Genomic DNA, 17,085 nt, shown 5'->3' on the forward strand with positions numbered 1-17,085 from the left:
AAAAAATGAAGCTCCCGGCCTGGTTCGAACAAGCGACTTGGCGATAACGTATGATAACGACTTCTATCAGAGTGTTACTGCAATCGCCCACTCTACCACTGAGTTACAAGAGCTGTGTGATATTTAATTGTGGTGGGATGCATTATTTTACACTATATAGAAATGACAAATAGTATGTGGGGCGACTTTAGAGACCATATGGTAATGCAGTTAGAGGAAGCGTGTGATTGGTTATTTTGTGTTGGAGTCTGCGTGGGGGTCAGGTCTGAGAGTTGGAACTTGGGAGTATCTAGTGAAAGAAAGGCCGGAATTCGACCGCTCGGAAAATGTTCTGTTGGGTAACGTAACTTGCCGGTGAGCTTTTCTTTCTGCTTTCATCAATCTTTCAATTCCAAGGTTGTGTTAATTATATATTGAACGAGCTGTTTATTTTTACGACCTTGGTCTATCTAATCAATACAAACATATCATCCCGTGTCCATGAAGGTTAAAAAATGCAAATATATATCTATATATTTATCTATCTAGATCTATGTACCTTCTTTCTCAATGCGCAAAGATGGAAATGTCTTCTACATTCAATTCAATCCAGTGAAGAAACGCTTTTGTAAACCACCAACTCCTTGACCCGAAATCAGAAAACGCCTTTATAAAAATCTAATCCTCAACACCATTTCAACGATCGTTAATACTCCCATAGTTAGGTCTCTCATCCGATTCATAATTGCCTTCTTCCGACGCGATGGACTGTATGAGATCTTTTGTTTTCGGTCCCGTGTATGTCCTAGAGTTCATATTAGTATCATCCCAAAATCTTGTGCATATGAAAGAAGAAAGAACAATATACCTTCTCGCTCCAGCCCACCACCAACCCAAACTAAACACCGCAATAGCCGCGCCTACTGCCACCGCATAATTCATATTCTCCATCGTGACCGGTCGCACCGTTGGGAACATAAGAACTATACTTATAACTAACACCCAGGTACATGCTATCGCATTGAGTGGCTTTTGCCATATTCCAAGTGTGTATGGTCCGGGAATAAATTTCACGCGCGAGGCGTATATGTTGCGTGCTAGGATAACTGCAGCGTAAGACATGTCAAGAGCAGGAGCTGTGATGTTGAAGATTGCGACGATGGTAGCGGTGCTGCCGATGGCGATGGTGTTGAGTGCGCAAGTTAGGAGGACGATGAGCCAGACAGAGTGGAGAGGGGTGTGGGTGTAGGGATTTACTTTGGACCAGAACCTATGAAGTTCGTTGTTAGTATTTTTTGGTATGAAGAGGAATGGCGCAATGAGCAAAATGGCATGTTTGGAAATCCAGAGACTTGGGAACTTACTTTGAAAAAGGAAGAGCTCCATCCCTCGCAAAAGCATATGCCATTCTAGTATCAGCAAGCATAGCCGAACATCCTGTAAAAAATTGAACAAGAATGACAAAAAACCACATTGCAGTTGCACCATTCTTGCCCGCCGCATTTAAGAAGATTTGCGCGGCTGGCATTCCTGTGGGCGAATGAATGATAGCCTCAAGATCTGTTGCACAAAAACACAAAGTAACGGTGAGCATCCAGCCTACGACTCCAGAAATGGTAACGGCCCATCGAATAGCCATTGGCCCACGAGCTGCAGCATCGTGAGTTTCTTCCGACATGTGGGTTGTGCCGTCGTAATCAGTCATGGTCCATGCTACTGATAAGAATGAGAGAAAGAATGAAAATGGAGTTCCCCATCCAGATCCATTGGTGAAATTTGTGAAGACCCATGTTGCAGATTGTTTGTTGGGAGTTAGAATGAGTAGAGTGATGCATATAGCGATTGAAGCTAGGACGTTGATTGGCATGAACCAAGTTACGATTTGGTGAAGACGTCTTGTTGTTAAGGAACAGATTACTCCCAGTATTATAAGGATCAACCATGAGAGTAGAGCGGTTTGCAGTGCAGTTCTATCGGAACATGAGTACACAAAACTTCAGACATTGTTAAACACTTACGGTGAATAGGCATATGTCCCGGTGACCTCATCAAAATCAGAGTTCATACTCGCAGCTGCTAGAACAAGCTGAGAAACGGTATACCCCACACTGGCAACACCTGCAGTTTGACCAAGTAGATTACACCATCCAATAATCCAGCTCCATATCGCCGCATGTTCAGGTGGGACAACATTCTTCGTAACGAAGTACATGCCACCTGCCGTCGGATATGCAGAGACCAATTCAGATACTTTGAGTATATCAGTACAAGTTACAATTCAAAAGTGAAGATTTCTAACCTGAACTTGATATGATTTGTGCCATTACAGAACCAAAAAACCATGCCCATACTGATGCAGCTGGTCCACCCAGACTCAATGGGCTTCCAAAAGTAGCAGGAACGGATCCTAGGACACCAAGAACGGAGACCGCGTAGGATAATGTAGACCATTTGGAGAAATGTCGACGCAGGTCCTTCGCTATTGTTAGTAGGCATCACATTGATTGCGGGGGCAGTGAAGAAGGTTAACTTGAGTATAACCAATTCTGTTCAGCAATCTCTCATCATCGTTCTCGATGGTAGCCATGTTGCTACTCTTTTTCAGGCTCTGTGACGTGTCAGTCACGGAAGTCTCAATGACCCCAAGATCATTTTTCTGATCCATATTGGACAGATTTCAGGTATAATGTTGAATGCAGATATTTGAATAGCTTATGCAAAGTCACATACTCATGTGGGTTCGCAATGGAATATATACACATGCGCATGGGCTAACGGATGCAAAGGATGCAAGGAACGAACTTACTTTTAAGTCTGAGCGAAAACAGAATGCAATATCTCTTGCCGTAAAGACTAAATATGACGCAGAACAGAAGCGGTAAGGCCACAAGCACGTTGGGTCTTCCCACCCCAAATTCGACCCGGGATAACCTTACCTGTTCCCCTGTCAAATATACCCTCCAGAGAGAGCAAATAAACGAAATAATGTGCCGCCGCCACCAACAAGCCTTTCAACAAGCCTGGTCAGGAAACCTAGGACCTGCTTCTATTTCCAATTCATGCGTCCTGGGCCTGCATTAGGGCATGAACTTTATGTCAACAAAATCGTTCGTAAGTATGTTTATCAATTGTCGCTAGTTTCAGCCCAATAGTGGGAACTTTCTGAACGAACACGCAAATGAGATGGGGTCAGAATTCAGATGATGTAGATGATGTCGTGCAAATTGGAACATCGTGTACGAAGGCAAAGTGACTGACTGAAAAAATATACACATACATACAGGGATTCAGTGAGAAGTGGGGTGCGGCAATCGCAATCGCAATGGCCAATCTTTTTCAGGTATGGTTGTCTCACGCTGAATCGATAACATTTCCATTGTGTGAGTTGAAGAAGAGAAGTTATCGAATCGAATGCGGGGTCTCCGATAGTAGTAGATTTTGGTCTGATATGATAGTTTTGTGCCGCTTTGAAACCAAGTTATTTGGTTGGTAGTACCGTTATTAGTCCTATGGGGATATTCCGCAGTCCTGATCCGGTCCTGATCCAGTACTACTGGGTTCTAACTTGGACTGTAGAGTGTTGATTGACGTTAATTTTAAGGGTTTGCTGTGTGCTTATGATAGATGACATTGGAATAGCTAGGTAGAAACTTTACGGCCCAGATATTGATACATGATTACCTAGGTAGTACCGACCGACCAGTCATTTTTTCGGATTATATTTCGGCCCTGGCCCGGGACTGGAAGCTAATTTCCGTGGACCGTTGAGGATTTATCAGCATCTGTAGGTACCTAATTTTAGACGACGTATTGCCTTTACATTTTGATATACGCTCGAAAATGTGATGAGATTATTCGAACTTCGAACGCAACGCGAATGCGATGTTTATCCACCCTCGAAAAGCTCTGTTCTATATTATCAAGTTAGTGGCGGTGAAGCTCCCTTTTACGGACCCCCTCTTTCAATGTTTCCCCGAAGTTTCATCCCGTATCCATCGATCTGCCCCTTTAAGGTTCTTTCAGGGTGGAGATATTATCTTACCGAAGAACTCATTTTCTATAGGCCCCGTTCTAGAAGGGACAATTACCGTGCTAGCATCCTGAACCTTGATAGGAGTCAATAAGGCTGTTTAGACCCACGAGTTTGGTTCTGTTGGAAACACAACATCTCGAGCTTCCTATTGATTCATATGGTACAATTGCCCGTCAGGACACAGGACTGGCCGTCCGAACGTACAAGTACACCAAAACCGACACGAAGCCTGGAGGAAACTGCAATGGGAAATCATACCTGGTGGTTACACTACATATTTTGGTAAATTGACAACGATATAGATTGTTTGGGGGCGTACCTCTTTGATCTATGTCTACCCATGCCATGAACCCTCGTAAAGATCGGAGGCTCGGAAGCTTCCCTTTATGAAAAGAAACGGTTACTTCTCGCTGAATGCTACATTTCAACCTATACTTCGAACCGGTGGCTTGAGGGTGCTGATGGTTCGAGGGCGCTGAGCACCAATTGTCTCATATTCATATGTAGATAGTATCCTATCACGTAACAGTCATCAAAAGAATGACATTCCAAGAAATAATCTGAACAACTGTCGGATGCAGCCAGACGAATCCGACCATGCGCATTTTTAAGCTTTCTATCAAACCCTCCAGCCGATTTCTGAACGGCGAAGACTCGGCAGCACGAGGGATGAGAATGGTGACATTTAATTATTGGTTCGTATGGCGTTGGTATAAACTCTGTACAGGAAATCCGGAACGGATTCTCTTGCATTCATTCTAGATGCATTCATTTGAAGATCCCCCACACATTGTTTTATTTCTTTTTTGTTGCCACGCCGTACATGGATAAAACCTCTAAGACCTCGAAAATCTAGATCTCATCACATGACCCAATCAACCTATCACGATCCAACAACCACAGCAACATCACCTCAATCTGACGACAAAGTTGAGACACAGCAATCAGCATACAACGTCCCCCTCCAATCTCCTCTAAGCTATTCGATTCATCAATGAATCATACCAACCTATCAAACTTTTCCCATCTCAAACAATCACAGCAAGAATGAGTCTTATCACATGTTTCACATAGCATAATCTCTATCAAGAAGATGAAACCACACTCTGGGTGAACCTTGGCGAGAGATTTGAAGCAGAGCTAAATTTAAGCATGATTTGATACATGCCATCATGTGCCATCAGATCTTCGGACCTTGTAGACCTGATGTTCTGATGGAATTATATTTGTATTTTTGCCGATGTTCCGAATTGGAAAGATGGGTTGAAATAGAGGAGGAAGAGAAAGAGGGTCTGACAACAAGAAAGTTCACGAACGGGATCCTTGGGTATGGTGATAGATTGTGCTAACATTCACTCACTTTGATGATCATTCAAGAGGGGCGTCTTCCATATCCAAATTAGAATTCCTCTCATATGCCATACACAGCTCTCCCTTCGAATCCTCTACATCTCCCTCCTTACAATTATTTCATAGCTGTAGCTTCCCCTCTAGTCTGTGCATCCATCAAAGAACCCGCTAACCCCTCTGTCCAAAACAAGCTTTCCAGATAAAAGCTCTGAATTTCAGAATGAAGGCAGTGCGACTACTGCTCCAAACCATCTCTACCTCACCTCACCTCAATTTGCCTCATTCGCCCTACCATGACTTGTGCGCAAATTCCTTAGCCGATTTCAGAACCGTCTGAAGTATACCACTCTGTTAATTCTCCGGTAAAAATTCCATCTCACACAATCACGGCATGATTTAGCGTGGCTGAGCACTGATCGTGAAGCCTATATCAAACCTTCAAACCTTCAAACATCTCCTCTGGCACTGTTTGAGAATCTACACTTGAACAGCATTTCTCCTACATATGTATATAACCTCCTCGCAAACCACATCCGATATTTATATAAACTCGAACCAAACTTTCTAATACACTCTTTATTAATTACTCCCTTTTTCGCGGCTAGTCCTGCTGAATTACTCTCCTTAATATATTAAAATTGAAATTTGATATTTCATCCTCATTCCTTAGATTTACTGGTAATTCTTCTCTTCATATTATTAAACAAGATTAGTTCGTCTCATATACCCAACGATATCCAAACCAAAACTTCAAAATGCAATATTCATTTACCGCTCTTACACTCGCCGTCTTGGCAACGGCTATCCACGCCTCTCCTATTCAGTTGGAGACGAGAGAGTAAGCATTCATTACCTACCTATACCTTGAATTAGTATTTATCGACGATGAAATTAATATTGTAAATAGTATAATAGCAATCGCTGATCCTAACGCTGCCAATACTACAATGGCCGCTCCTCCGGCGCCCCCATCCGGTGCTCCTGCTCCCCCCGCACCCGCTGATGCAGCCAATGTTACGATGCCTGCACCCCCTGCTCCTCCAGCAGGTGGTGCAGCCCCTCCAGCTCCAGCTGCAAAAGCCAATGGCACAATGCCAGCCCCGCCAGCCCCTCCCGCCGGTGGTTCAGCTCCACCAGCTCCAGCTGCAAAAGGCAACGGCACAATGCCAGCCCCGCCTGCTCCTCCTGCCGGTGGTCCAGCCCCGCCTTCTGATGCAGCCAACACCACAAAGCCAGCTCCCCCCGCTCCCCCAGCTGGTGGCCCAGCTCCTCCAGCTCCTCCAGCCCCTGGTAGCGCAACAAACACCACCGCGCCCCCTGCCGAGGCCCGCGATCTAACCTCCTTTTCCATCACGGACACCCCCAAAGCAAACACGACCAGTTCTGCCAACACCACCACCATAACCGCCACTGTGACCGATCCAACCACCAACACCACCGGTACCGTGTTCCCTGGAACCGCTGCAAATTGCACTACATTCTTCATTGTCTCAATGGGAGATACATGCGATATTGTTGATGCGAAGAATGGGATCACGTTGGATACCTTGAGGAGTTTAAATACCGAGATTGATGCTGGTTGTGCGAATTTGAGTGTGGGACAGGCGCTTTGTGTTAAGACTTAGGTGTCGGGTGGTTTAGGAAGAGAAGCAAGGGAAGTAAAAAATAGAACTTGGAAAGTTTCAAAGTATGTTTGTTGTAGTCAAGACAAGTCGAAAGGTTGTCATTAGCCATAACTGCAAGGCCACTCAATCAATTACTACCTAGTCATCATTAGATTTTAGTCAATAGAAGCATTTTCCCAAGTTCAAAAAACTTGAACATACAATCGTTGTCTGATGAATATTTTTACAGTCTCTTTCTATCAAGCGAGCAAACAACAAAGAACAGCGGACTCTGCATTGGCTTGCGGCAAGTTGTCAATTACCAAAGCAAAGCAAGATGACAATAATGATAGACAAGCATGTTGACACTTGATCGATCCAAGACGTTGTAGTCCACTGGTAAATCACCCCTGTTTGTCTCTGTTGCTAGAATGCTATCTGTGTAGAGAGACAAGGTCAATGATGCATCCTATGTGTATTGGTCGTATCCCACTTGCTAATTTAACAATCTCTTGAACGTTTATATAAAGCAAAAGCCCTACCTACTGTAGAGCCTGAACTCTAATCATTATTATATAATCACTATATACCATATTCGGTCGACAGTGACAGTGAATGACCCTGGGTGTAAGTCTAGGTACGCTGTAATATAGATTCAAGAACCTTTATCAATCATAGTAAAAGATTCATTAACAATCTAACAACATATCACACTAGCCGAATGTGGCCTGTCCCTTTACTGTCCGAGGCCCGACCCACGACTCAACCTATTACACAAATCACTATCGAAGATCAAGGAAATTTGTTTCCATCCATTACCAACTTTATTAAAGAGTCGATGCGACTTCAAATACCAATTTGAATACTTGAATCAAAAACAAATTGTGACTTCGGCATTCAACTCTCATTATCAAGTTTGAATCAATCTTTTCAAGAAGAGAATCCAGAGCTACAGTACTTGGCACTCATCTTCAACATCAAATTGAACTTTGTACCAAAAATAAACCTGCAGCTACTAGCCTTTGTAGCAAAGAGCTACTTCTTAAGATCTATCCTGATTTCTGCGCTGTCAAGATAGTCAGGAGACATTAAACAGGTATGTGGCAATTGTTTTTTAATCATCATACAAAAGCAAATCCTCAAGAACTTCAAAGTTTCTCTAGAGACAAGTTTATGCTCTGGCTTTCAAAAATTCTGACGCAATCAGATATTGACAATGGCGCCATCGAAGAAAATTAAGGAAGTACTTGCGCCAAACAGTCATAGTTCAGACAGCGTTACGACGAAAGATCCGGAGAAAGAATCTGCAATCGAAGCGCATGGAGATGATAAGCTCGCTGCAACCGAGAAGATCCCCAAGACCCAAAAAGATCCAATGTGCCAGCATTGGAGTCACTTCAAGTATAATGAAGATTGCGAAGAGACAGATGAAGATGTCGAAGAAACGCAGACACCGGCAATCAGAAGTACAGGAGCCAGTCATCAAATTAAATACGTGATCACAGAAGAGGAAGCCAAAAATTCATACAAGGAATCAACAAGCAGCAACAAAAACCGGACACGAAAGGAGCCGATATTGACAAAATTTGTAACGTTCAATTACAAGAAGCAGCCAGTAACCATAGGATTAGAACATTGGCGGTCTCAACTTGAGCGATGGAGAGAAGATCTGCGAGATGAAGGTTTGATGGGTGTTGTATGGGACGAACGTGCTGAACCTTGGAAATACCAAAAGCGCTCGAAGGAGAGTAAGCAAATGGCTGCAGTTATCTGCGACTTCGAGACGCCATCAGAAAAAGCTGGCTTAGTTCTCCACTGCCCTGTTGAACATAAGGAAGACGAGCAGCGGGACAATTTCAAACCCCTTCACTGCCCATGTGACGATCAGGAAGATGGGAGCCCAGAAAAAGAAATTGTCAAGATCTATATCGGCCCGGAAATATTAGTGATCCGAGTTTACAAGAAGATTCTCTGCGAGAAAATTCAATACTTCGAAAACTTCTTTAATGGAACATCCCAAGAAGCAGCATCGAATTCCGTTACTTTTCCCAGTGGTGACTTCGAGGCTTTCCACGATTTGATGTGGTGGGCGTCTAATGGGCACTTGCCTCCATGGTCGATTTATCCTGATGGCAAAAAAATGAGTGAGCGCACGCAGCATGATTGTCCAGTCGTTCGGATCGAAACGGGGTTCAATTGGGGAGGGCTCTATTTGCTGGCGAGCAGATTGTGTGTAGAAGATTTGATGAATCTCATAACAGATTATGTCGTGAGAGCTCTGGAGTTAAATCGAGCCTTATTGACGAAGGAAGACATCGCTGGCATCTATAAGCATACCCCAAAGAATTGTGGCTTGAGAAAGCTGGCATGCTATAGCTTCAATTATGATCTAGATCGTTGTCCTCCAGAGCTTTGGCCACGGTACTGGGACATGAAAAAACGCATCGATGGCTTGGAGGACGACTCTGTTGCTCTCAGGAGAGCATTACATGGAGGAGTAGTAGCCTTAACGCCTTCTCACCATGCAACTTTCATGACCACCTTGATGGAAGAATCTGCCACCAAAAGCATTTGAAAGACCGGGAAGTAGGTATAAGACGTCCTTGAAAGATTCATTGAGTGCCGATCGAAATTGAGCATTCTGCGGGTTGATAGGTTCGAAGGCTGTGGGGGACTGGAGAGACAGGCGATATGCACAAGCGACTTGGTCTATTGTGCTGTAAGCAAAGTCGGAAATGATCTATCCGTGTCTCTGTACGAACTGGGTGTGGGTGTGTGTGTTAATTCTCGCTCGAGCAAGGTAAAATCGTGCGTGTCGGAATGTTGAAAGGTCAATCAAGGATGGATACAGGTCAATACGTGACTTAGCTAGACCGCCAGAACTATGTAGGTAGCGAAATGATCGTATTACCAAGGAATATAGCTGGTCTGATCAAAACAATATCTGGTCGAGTGCCGACGGAAGTGTATTATCAATGCTAAAATCATTTTCATCCAAGATACAAGCCGTGCAGATCTGAGTACCCGGTAAGAATATCGTCGCCGATACAAACACCACGATTGATTTTAGAGACATCTGACGTTAAATTTGATAAGGCTAATAAGTATCAGCCAACTAACATACCCGATCCTTTGCCTCGTGAAAGAAGAAACTTGATGGTGATATTTCATCAGAGCTTAATCAGGCCTGATGGGGGAAATTTTCAGCAGGACAGGTATGGCCCAGAGTTTGAGCCATTTAGCACACCGGCGAAGAGTAATGAATCTTCTTTAAGTGGTAAGAATTCCGATTTTTTCAGGCATCAGAGAACAAGCAAGTCTTTGGAGTTGGATGTCGAAGCAAGCTCGCAAGCTACCCAAGTGTTATGGGAAGGCGTCAGTGTAGCTGGAATCTCAAGTGTAGTACTGATGTACTAAGTATTCTAGAACTTTGGTCAACAATACTCTTTTTCGAACTTGTGTATGTAGATGAAGAGTGTCGCTGTTTTACAGACCACGAATGTTGTGTGTATTAGAGTACAAATTTTGAAACAAGAATCCGGATGTGATGGTGAGAAGGCCCGTGAAGTTCCACGTGCTTCAGCCCGGGCCACTACCGCCTATTATCAAAATCCATGACTTCCCCCTTCATCCGTACACGACAATCATGTCCCCATAAATCATCAATCATATTAGTGAACAAGAATGCGATAAACACTCACGTTACATGAAGATTATGTTGTGACTCTGGAATTCGAGTTCCTTGAGTTCTCACATAATTTCAGGACGCATTCGTGTGGACACATAGCTAAAAGAAATGTAAGTTACTGATATTGAAGAGGCGCGAGCGGGATATGCTTGCGCAAAGCATCTCGTGGCGTTCTTATTGCGTTAATCATTCCATTTTTATACGTCGATGGCGTATCAGTTGCAGAAAGTAATCTGTAGATTTCTGATATATTCGTCAAATCCCTCATCTCTTCAATGCTTAGTGAACAGCATCTTCGATTAACCTCAGTCAAACAAGATGGCAGACAATAAGCCAACTCTCCATCACTTAGATGCAAGTTCGCCCCTCCAAATCTGATGATAAATAACTAACGAAACTAGCACTCCCAATCTCAACGTATCCTCTGGCTTCTTGAAGAGCTAGGTATTGAATACAATGTCATCTACCACTTCCGCAAACCTGCCGATGATCCTATTGCCCCTTTCCGCGCTCCCGAATCCCTCAAAGCCCTCGGCCCATATGGAAAGGCCCCAGTTCTGACAACTGGTGCCGCGGATGGTAATCGATATATTCCCGAAAGCGATGCTATATGCACATATCTTCTTCGCAAGTTTGACACCGAGGATAAGTTTGGCTTAAATAGCGGTGATTGGGTTAGAGATGAGATCCTTACTTGTTTCAATCTTACGACTTTCGTGCGATCGGTTTACTTCGTCCTTTTTATTGATCTAGATTTCATTAGGAATGGAGTTGTAGATTGGTTTGATGGTCCCGAGTTGAGGGAGATTCTAACTATCTTGGACGAAGAACTAAAAAATGCACCGGAAGGTGGGTATTTCATGGGGAAGAATCCTAGTAGGGCTGATATTATGATGGAGTTTCCTATGAGCTTCGTAAAGCATAGGAACTGGGTCGATCTAGAAAGGGAATTTCCTAGATTGGATGAGTGGTTGAAGAGAGTTTATGATAGGCCTGCTTGGAAGCGAGGATTGCAGAAGGGTAATGGTTCTTACGATCTTAATGTTTTTCCCAAACGAGCTGTAACTTCATGATTGGATTGTATACTATTCCACTATAGTTAAGCATTTCTGGCATGACGCCCAAGTACCAGGTAATAACTTACCAACAAATCCAAAACAACCGAATCCAACACTGTAAAAAAAAACAATACTACAATCCAACCCCCCTAGTCTCTCCCTATTCCGCCGCACTTCCAATTCCAATTCCCCAACAGTATATTTTTGTACCATCATCAAACCCCCAGACAGACAGTAAACAATCCCAATCTGGAGATATATAACCCATACCATACATCCCCGCTCTCTTAATATTTTTCTTCTTCCTTCTCTCAGTATATCCCCGGATACATAGACATAGATCGAGCTTTGCTTTCTTACCTACCTACCTGCCTACCTGCAAAGATATTCTCTACAATAACACACAAAAAAGAGTAACTACCTCAAGCATACAAGTGTCAAGTAAGTCCCCACTCACACACACACCCACACCCCCAAAAATGTCCGACCTCCCCCCCATCCCAACCCCCTCCCCCCCATCCCAACCCCCTCCCCCCAACTACAACCTCAACTTCCCCCCCCCAACTTCCCCCCCAACTTCCCCCCCAACTTCCCCCCCAACTCCCCCCCCCCCAACTTACCACCCCCCTCGCCGTCCTCGCCCTCACAACCTGGATCATCATCGCCGCCCCTCGCATCGACACACTCCAGCAACAAATCCAGCACCAAACCCATCGACAAACCCTCCGTACCCAAATCCAACACCAACAAATCTCCCACCTCGCTTCACAACTCCGAGATCTCGAATTCACTAGCGCAGAACAACAACGCGAGATTATCGCGCTGCGGGAAGAACAGGTGAGGATTGGGAGATGGGGGAGAGGGGTGCGAGAGATTTTTGTTTTGGTGGTTTTGGGGATGGGGTTGTGGGGGTTGTGGAGGATGGTGTAGAGAGGAGAGGAGAGGAGTTTTTTTAGGGGATGCGTTTTTGGAATGTGGATGTGGATGAGGAGGAGAGTGGTATGGATGCTGGAGTTAATGCTCTAATTAACTGATATTCATATCTTGCGATTTTGGACGATTATTCACATGATAATTCAAATGATAAAAAAAGCATTCTTTCTATAAACAAAAACAATTGAGATGCCGATTTGAAAATTAATAGTATTAATAGTAATGCTTATATAAGAAATTTGAACAATGAATAAAAAACTCCTTGAAATATTCGATAATAAAGCCCCCCCCCCTTCCCCCCCAAAAAGTAAAAAAAATTCACTAAATTAATTAATAAGCCTGTCTGTCTATCTATCCTATAAGATAACTTCAAGTCAGATCATTAAAAGAACAACAAGCAACATTCGATATGAAAAGATTACAAAGAAGTACAAGTTCGATATAGCTAGAAGCGAAATCGGTGTCCTATCCTATCTCTATATAAGCGAAAAAACAGGCGGAAAATAACTACTATTCGGAAGAGCTTCAACAACCAAGAATTCTTCTCGATATAATACTAAATAATAAAACACTTGTTGCCAATATAAAGAAGACTCAAATTTTCTTTTGTTTTTTTAAAATTTCAATATTTAGTTTGAAATGAATTTGTAATCTATTAAAGAAATCCTTTAAGAGTACTCAATTTCTGTTATATGGATATATATATAGTAGTAAGCTATCAGGAAACAATCCCTGATACTGTGCCTTTTGGACAGATTGCGTGTGTGGCGTAGTGGTAAAGCTTACAACTCCTATTGTGTCCGCTTACGTAACAATTTCCACCTATTTTTTCCCACGATCTACCTTTATGCAAACTCCCCGCCCATCATCCGAACAATCAGTCACATTCGCGGGCCAGGAGAGTAGTCGTTGCTCATCCATTAGGGTCCTGGGCAGATTTCTAGAGGCAACACTCCGTATGATGGGAGTAAAGAGAGACTTTGGGTGGGAATCGTTGAAAAAGGCGTGTGGTGGCCTAGATGTAGATTGTGTCATGTCGTCGCAATCGCTTAGATGCGTGTCATTGAGTTTCCAGAGATTGAGTGCATCGCCTTCACTTATATTCTGTATCATCCAATAATAAGGGGTGACGATATCTTCTGTTGACTCGCGTCCTAGGGGCAAGAAGTCTTTGAAATTTTCCACTGATATATCATGCATGGCAAGCCGTAATTTGTCATCATCTCGAGGATCTAGGGAATTCGAGAAGGTGTATCGTTCCGCAGTGCTAGATATGTGCTCCACACCTTTGTTGAACATTAAGAGTGAAATCCACAAGGCCTCAGAAACAGAACTCAGTTGTCGATTTCGAAGTTCTTGAATGAGATCCCAAAAACAGTCTAATTGGTTGGTGGTAGTCATCTCCCATTTTTCTTTTAGGCAGAAACTGTGTTTGGTGTCTTCTGGGTTGTTCGATAATTTTTTCTGAAAGATTTTAGCAAAATTAGCAAAATCAAAGGTCTCATAACCATGCCACAACCACCCATACATATGAAGCCTAGGTTTCGGGCCAAGAAATTCAAGAGCATAACGTTTATTGTCCTTATATGCGTGGGTATTCCATAAAGCCTTGCCTCAGACGGGGAGCCCATGAGAATGATGATGGGCCAATCTCGATATCTACGGTCCGGTGAAGAACATCCTGCCCGTGACTAATCTGGAGCGTGATATGATCCCATGAGAACTGCTCAGTACCAAGGTCTTTGTACTCTATTCCGTCTGGCAGCCTCGCCAACGAGAGGTCTCCATTCAAGAGTGCCAAGCAGAACAGAGATACAGCGAGATCATATCCAAGCTCCTTAAGCTTCTGGGCATCCAAACGGACCTCAAAATTGCAGAGATTAGCAATTATGGCAAGACGATCAGCAATCTCATAGTTATGCTTTGTCGATAGAAATTCGACAGCTTCAGCTGCGGAACAATGATACCGGCCCTGATGTCTGCGTGCCACGTGGCTTCCCCGGCATTTGCGCAGAGAGCTGTCGAAGTGTATCTTCCATTGTTGATCTGGCTCTATGCTCGCTTTGAATTGCTCAATGGAGGGTAGTCTTGGGAAATGCTCGTCATGTCTGAAAGATTTCCGCCTGTCACCGAACCAGTCATCTTCACCATATCGTGCTGCCTCTCGTTCGTAATACCATACTTTCTTTTCAATGGTGGCTTGAAAAGCGCCAGCTAGCTAGGAACATGCGACCCGGAACTTACACAGGGGCAGTTGAATTTCTCCGTCGAGACTGCCCATAGAGTCCGGACGTATTAAAGCGGAATCGTACTTCAAGAGCAGAATTGTGGCGTTCGCAGCTGTATTCTTCTGAGCTATCCAGGCCCGGCTGAAATATTCATCTTCGGTGATCATTTTAACAACCTCGGCCATGGCAATAAGCTCTTTGTGGTCAAGATACTCTATCCATTTGCGCCACTCTTTCTCGTTTGAAACTGGATGAAGACTGACGTCCATAGCCTCCGTTAAGGCGCTTATCTGCTCCTGAGAGGTGATCTTGCATTGAAGTACTGCCAAGCATAGAGACGCGTTCTCGTACACAATATCCATGGCCTGGACGCCTATTGTTTTATCTGCCATATCATCTTGTATGATGCACTTCTGGTCGATCCAAACGAGCTGATAGCCATGAAGCAGGGAAGACTTGACTGCACGATCGATGACGGTGGACAAATTACCTGCAGCCTTCTGGGCATCAGAGTCTTGTGCTCCCTCCACCACCGCCGTATCTTCATTGTTAACCCGCCATCGGTATGAAACCGCAACGTAGTGATGACAGTTGGGCGCCTCCTGTATCAAGCGGAATTCCCTAAAGGGGATGCTGCGCTAGCGTACGAACAGGCTGGCAGAATCTCTTTACCGCGCTCGAAGCTTTCCTCTCATGAGAAGCAAGTGCAAGCACACATCTGCTCGGTAGGCCTTGGATTCAAAGTGTTATCGTCCCTCACGATAGGTGTCGGTCCAGTGAGAAAACGTAGATTTGAAGCCCAATCAGTGATGTTGTCTCGCTTGAACCTATACTTTTGTATCTGCTCTAATTGCTTTTTGGGACCAGTTACAGTGCGCTCAAACTTCTCATGCATGCTGGTAGTCTCGATTGGTGGACGCCAGGATGTCTTGGTTTCCCAGAGCCATGGAAAGAGATCTTGACTCATTTTCTCTTCTTCCCCGCGGGAAAAGTAAATCAATGGGATATTGGTGTCATCTTTCATTTGAGAACCAAAGGGGAGGTTAGCAGAGGAAAGCAATCTACTGAAATGTGCATACTTAGGCTCCCGCGCTTCTGGTGCCCAATTTCGCTCTCACTCCTCCAGAGCTGCTCGTTGTATGTCCATTTGAATCTCGTTTTGGAAAGTATCGCTCGAGTCATTAGGAGAGGAGGCCATTGTGTTTCTTGGAATATATCCATATCTATGATGTAGGCCTGAGGAGGAGAGTAAGGAGTAAAGAGAACAAAAAGAAGAACGAGTGATGCCTAAGAAGCGACTGATGGCCTAATGGAATTCAGGCTAAATTACAAATCATGTGGGCATACCATCGCTTGATTAAGTATTAAATACGGAGACAGGACACCGATTTCGCTCTTAGCTGTAATAAAAACAAACATATCAAGAGCTAAGCTGAGATCAGGAAATTCAACCAACATGGGAGGGAACCATTCCCATTCGGATGATTAAATAAACACTTTCATTCTTTCATTCTTTCAATTTTCCTCGAAATGAATTATTTAATAAACCATTCATATAAACCATTCACATCCATCCATATAACTCGAAACATACATCCCACATCCCTTCGATTCGGTATTGTACCTATTCAGACTACTGGTACCACCAATAGAGAGAGATGAGCAGAAAATGAACAGGAGAGGCGAGAGAATAGGTACCTAGTATCTATAGATGCGCGAATGCTGTATACCTAATCCAACTTAGGACCTCTCTCCAGTGATACTACCATCTACCATCGGAAAGAAGATGCCCTTAACATAAAAAATACCAATCTGACAATCCCCCCCTCTTCCCCCCTCGCCAACAAATTAGCTTCAAATCACCCATCTGAACAGCCACTTCTCATACACACAAAGTCCCCAACACTTTACTCAACTCTGCTTACTATCGAAATCACTATAAGTAACACGTCACACCAACCCAAAGGACCAATTTAAAGAAGTAGTTGTATGACATTGATTTCTTTTCCCATCCTATCCATCCGTTCCCATCCCGTATCTACATAAACCCCCTTAAAACCATACCATTTCCCTTTCCTCATATGCACAGCATCGATTCCCGAATATAATATCCATATCCATTAAGTACCACACATCCACCATAAGTAGGATTGTAAAAAGAAAAAGAAAAACCATTTGCTCAATATTATAAAAGGCAAATAAAATATCATAT

General features: G+C 43.7%; 5 protein-coding genes across 5 annotated transcripts; 3 read left to right on the forward strand and 2 right to left on the reverse strand.

Moving 5' to 3' along the window:
* Window positions 1–675: 675 nt before the first annotated feature.
* Window positions 676–2,644, reverse strand: EAF02_008576 (uncharacterized protein; the record flags this gene model as incomplete). The annotated part of the gene is made up of 6 exons (XM_038904624.1): window positions 676–784; window positions 848–1,249; window positions 1,344–1,949; window positions 1,998–2,229; window positions 2,279–2,453; window positions 2,510–2,644. The coding sequence occupies 6 exons, from the start codon at window positions 2,642–2,644 to the stop codon at window positions 676–678; spliced, it is 1,659 nt and encodes a 552-aa protein (XP_038755681.1).
* Window positions 2,645–4,623: 1,979 nt separating this feature from the next.
* On the forward strand, window positions 4,624–7,169 carry EAF02_008577 (uncharacterized protein). Its single transcript, XM_038904625.1, has 2 exons — window positions 4,624–6,200; window positions 6,270–7,169. The coding sequence occupies exons 1-2, from the start codon at window positions 6,118–6,120 to the stop codon at window positions 6,985–6,987; spliced, it is 801 nt and encodes a 266-aa protein (XP_038755682.1). The 5' UTR covers window positions 4,624–6,117; the 3' UTR covers window positions 6,988–7,169.
* Window positions 7,170–8,182: 1,013 nt separating this feature from the next.
* EAF02_008578 (uncharacterized protein) lies at window positions 8,183–9,541 on the forward strand (the record flags this gene model as incomplete). The annotated part of the gene is made up of 1 exon (XM_038904626.1): window positions 8,183–9,541. One exon carries the CDS (start codon window positions 8,183–8,185, stop codon window positions 9,539–9,541), a length of 1,359 nt encoding a protein of 452 aa, XP_038755683.1.
* A 1,431-nt stretch (window positions 9,542–10,972) lies between these two features.
* Window positions 10,973–11,727, forward strand: EAF02_008579 (uncharacterized protein; the record flags this gene model as incomplete). The annotated part of the gene is made up of 2 exons (XM_038904627.1): window positions 10,973–11,008; window positions 11,056–11,727. The coding sequence occupies 2 exons, from the start codon at window positions 10,973–10,975 to the stop codon at window positions 11,725–11,727; spliced, it is 708 nt and encodes a 235-aa protein (XP_038755684.1).
* A 2,500-nt stretch (window positions 11,728–14,227) lies between these two features.
* On the reverse strand, window positions 14,228–15,840 carry EAF02_008580 (uncharacterized protein; the record flags this gene model as incomplete). The annotated part of the gene is made up of 3 exons (XM_038904628.1): window positions 14,228–14,844; window positions 14,890–15,494; window positions 15,590–15,840. The coding sequence occupies 3 exons, from the start codon at window positions 15,838–15,840 to the stop codon at window positions 14,228–14,230; spliced, it is 1,473 nt and encodes a 490-aa protein (XP_038755685.1).
* Between the last annotated feature and the right edge of the window lie 1,245 nt (window positions 15,841–17,085).

The sequence above is a fragment of the Botrytis sinoallii genome, assembly GCF_014898435.1.
Source record: "Botrytis sinoallii strain Bc 23 chromosome Unknown BSIN_016, whole genome shotgun sequence".
NCBI lineage: Eukaryota > Fungi > Ascomycota > Leotiomycetes > Helotiales > Sclerotiniaceae > Botrytis > Botrytis sinoallii.

What these genes read in the sequence shown, in the direction of transcription:
- EAF02_008577 (XM_038904625.1), top strand. Translation starts at nt 6,118, where the DNA reads ATGCAATATTCATTTACCGCTCTTACACTCGCCGTCTTGGCAACGGCT. An exon ending in ATTCAGTTGGAGACGAGAGA is followed by an intron (nt 6,201 to 6,269) that starts GTAAGCATTCAT and finishes TATTGTAAATAG; the next exon opens with TATAATAGCAATCGCTGATC.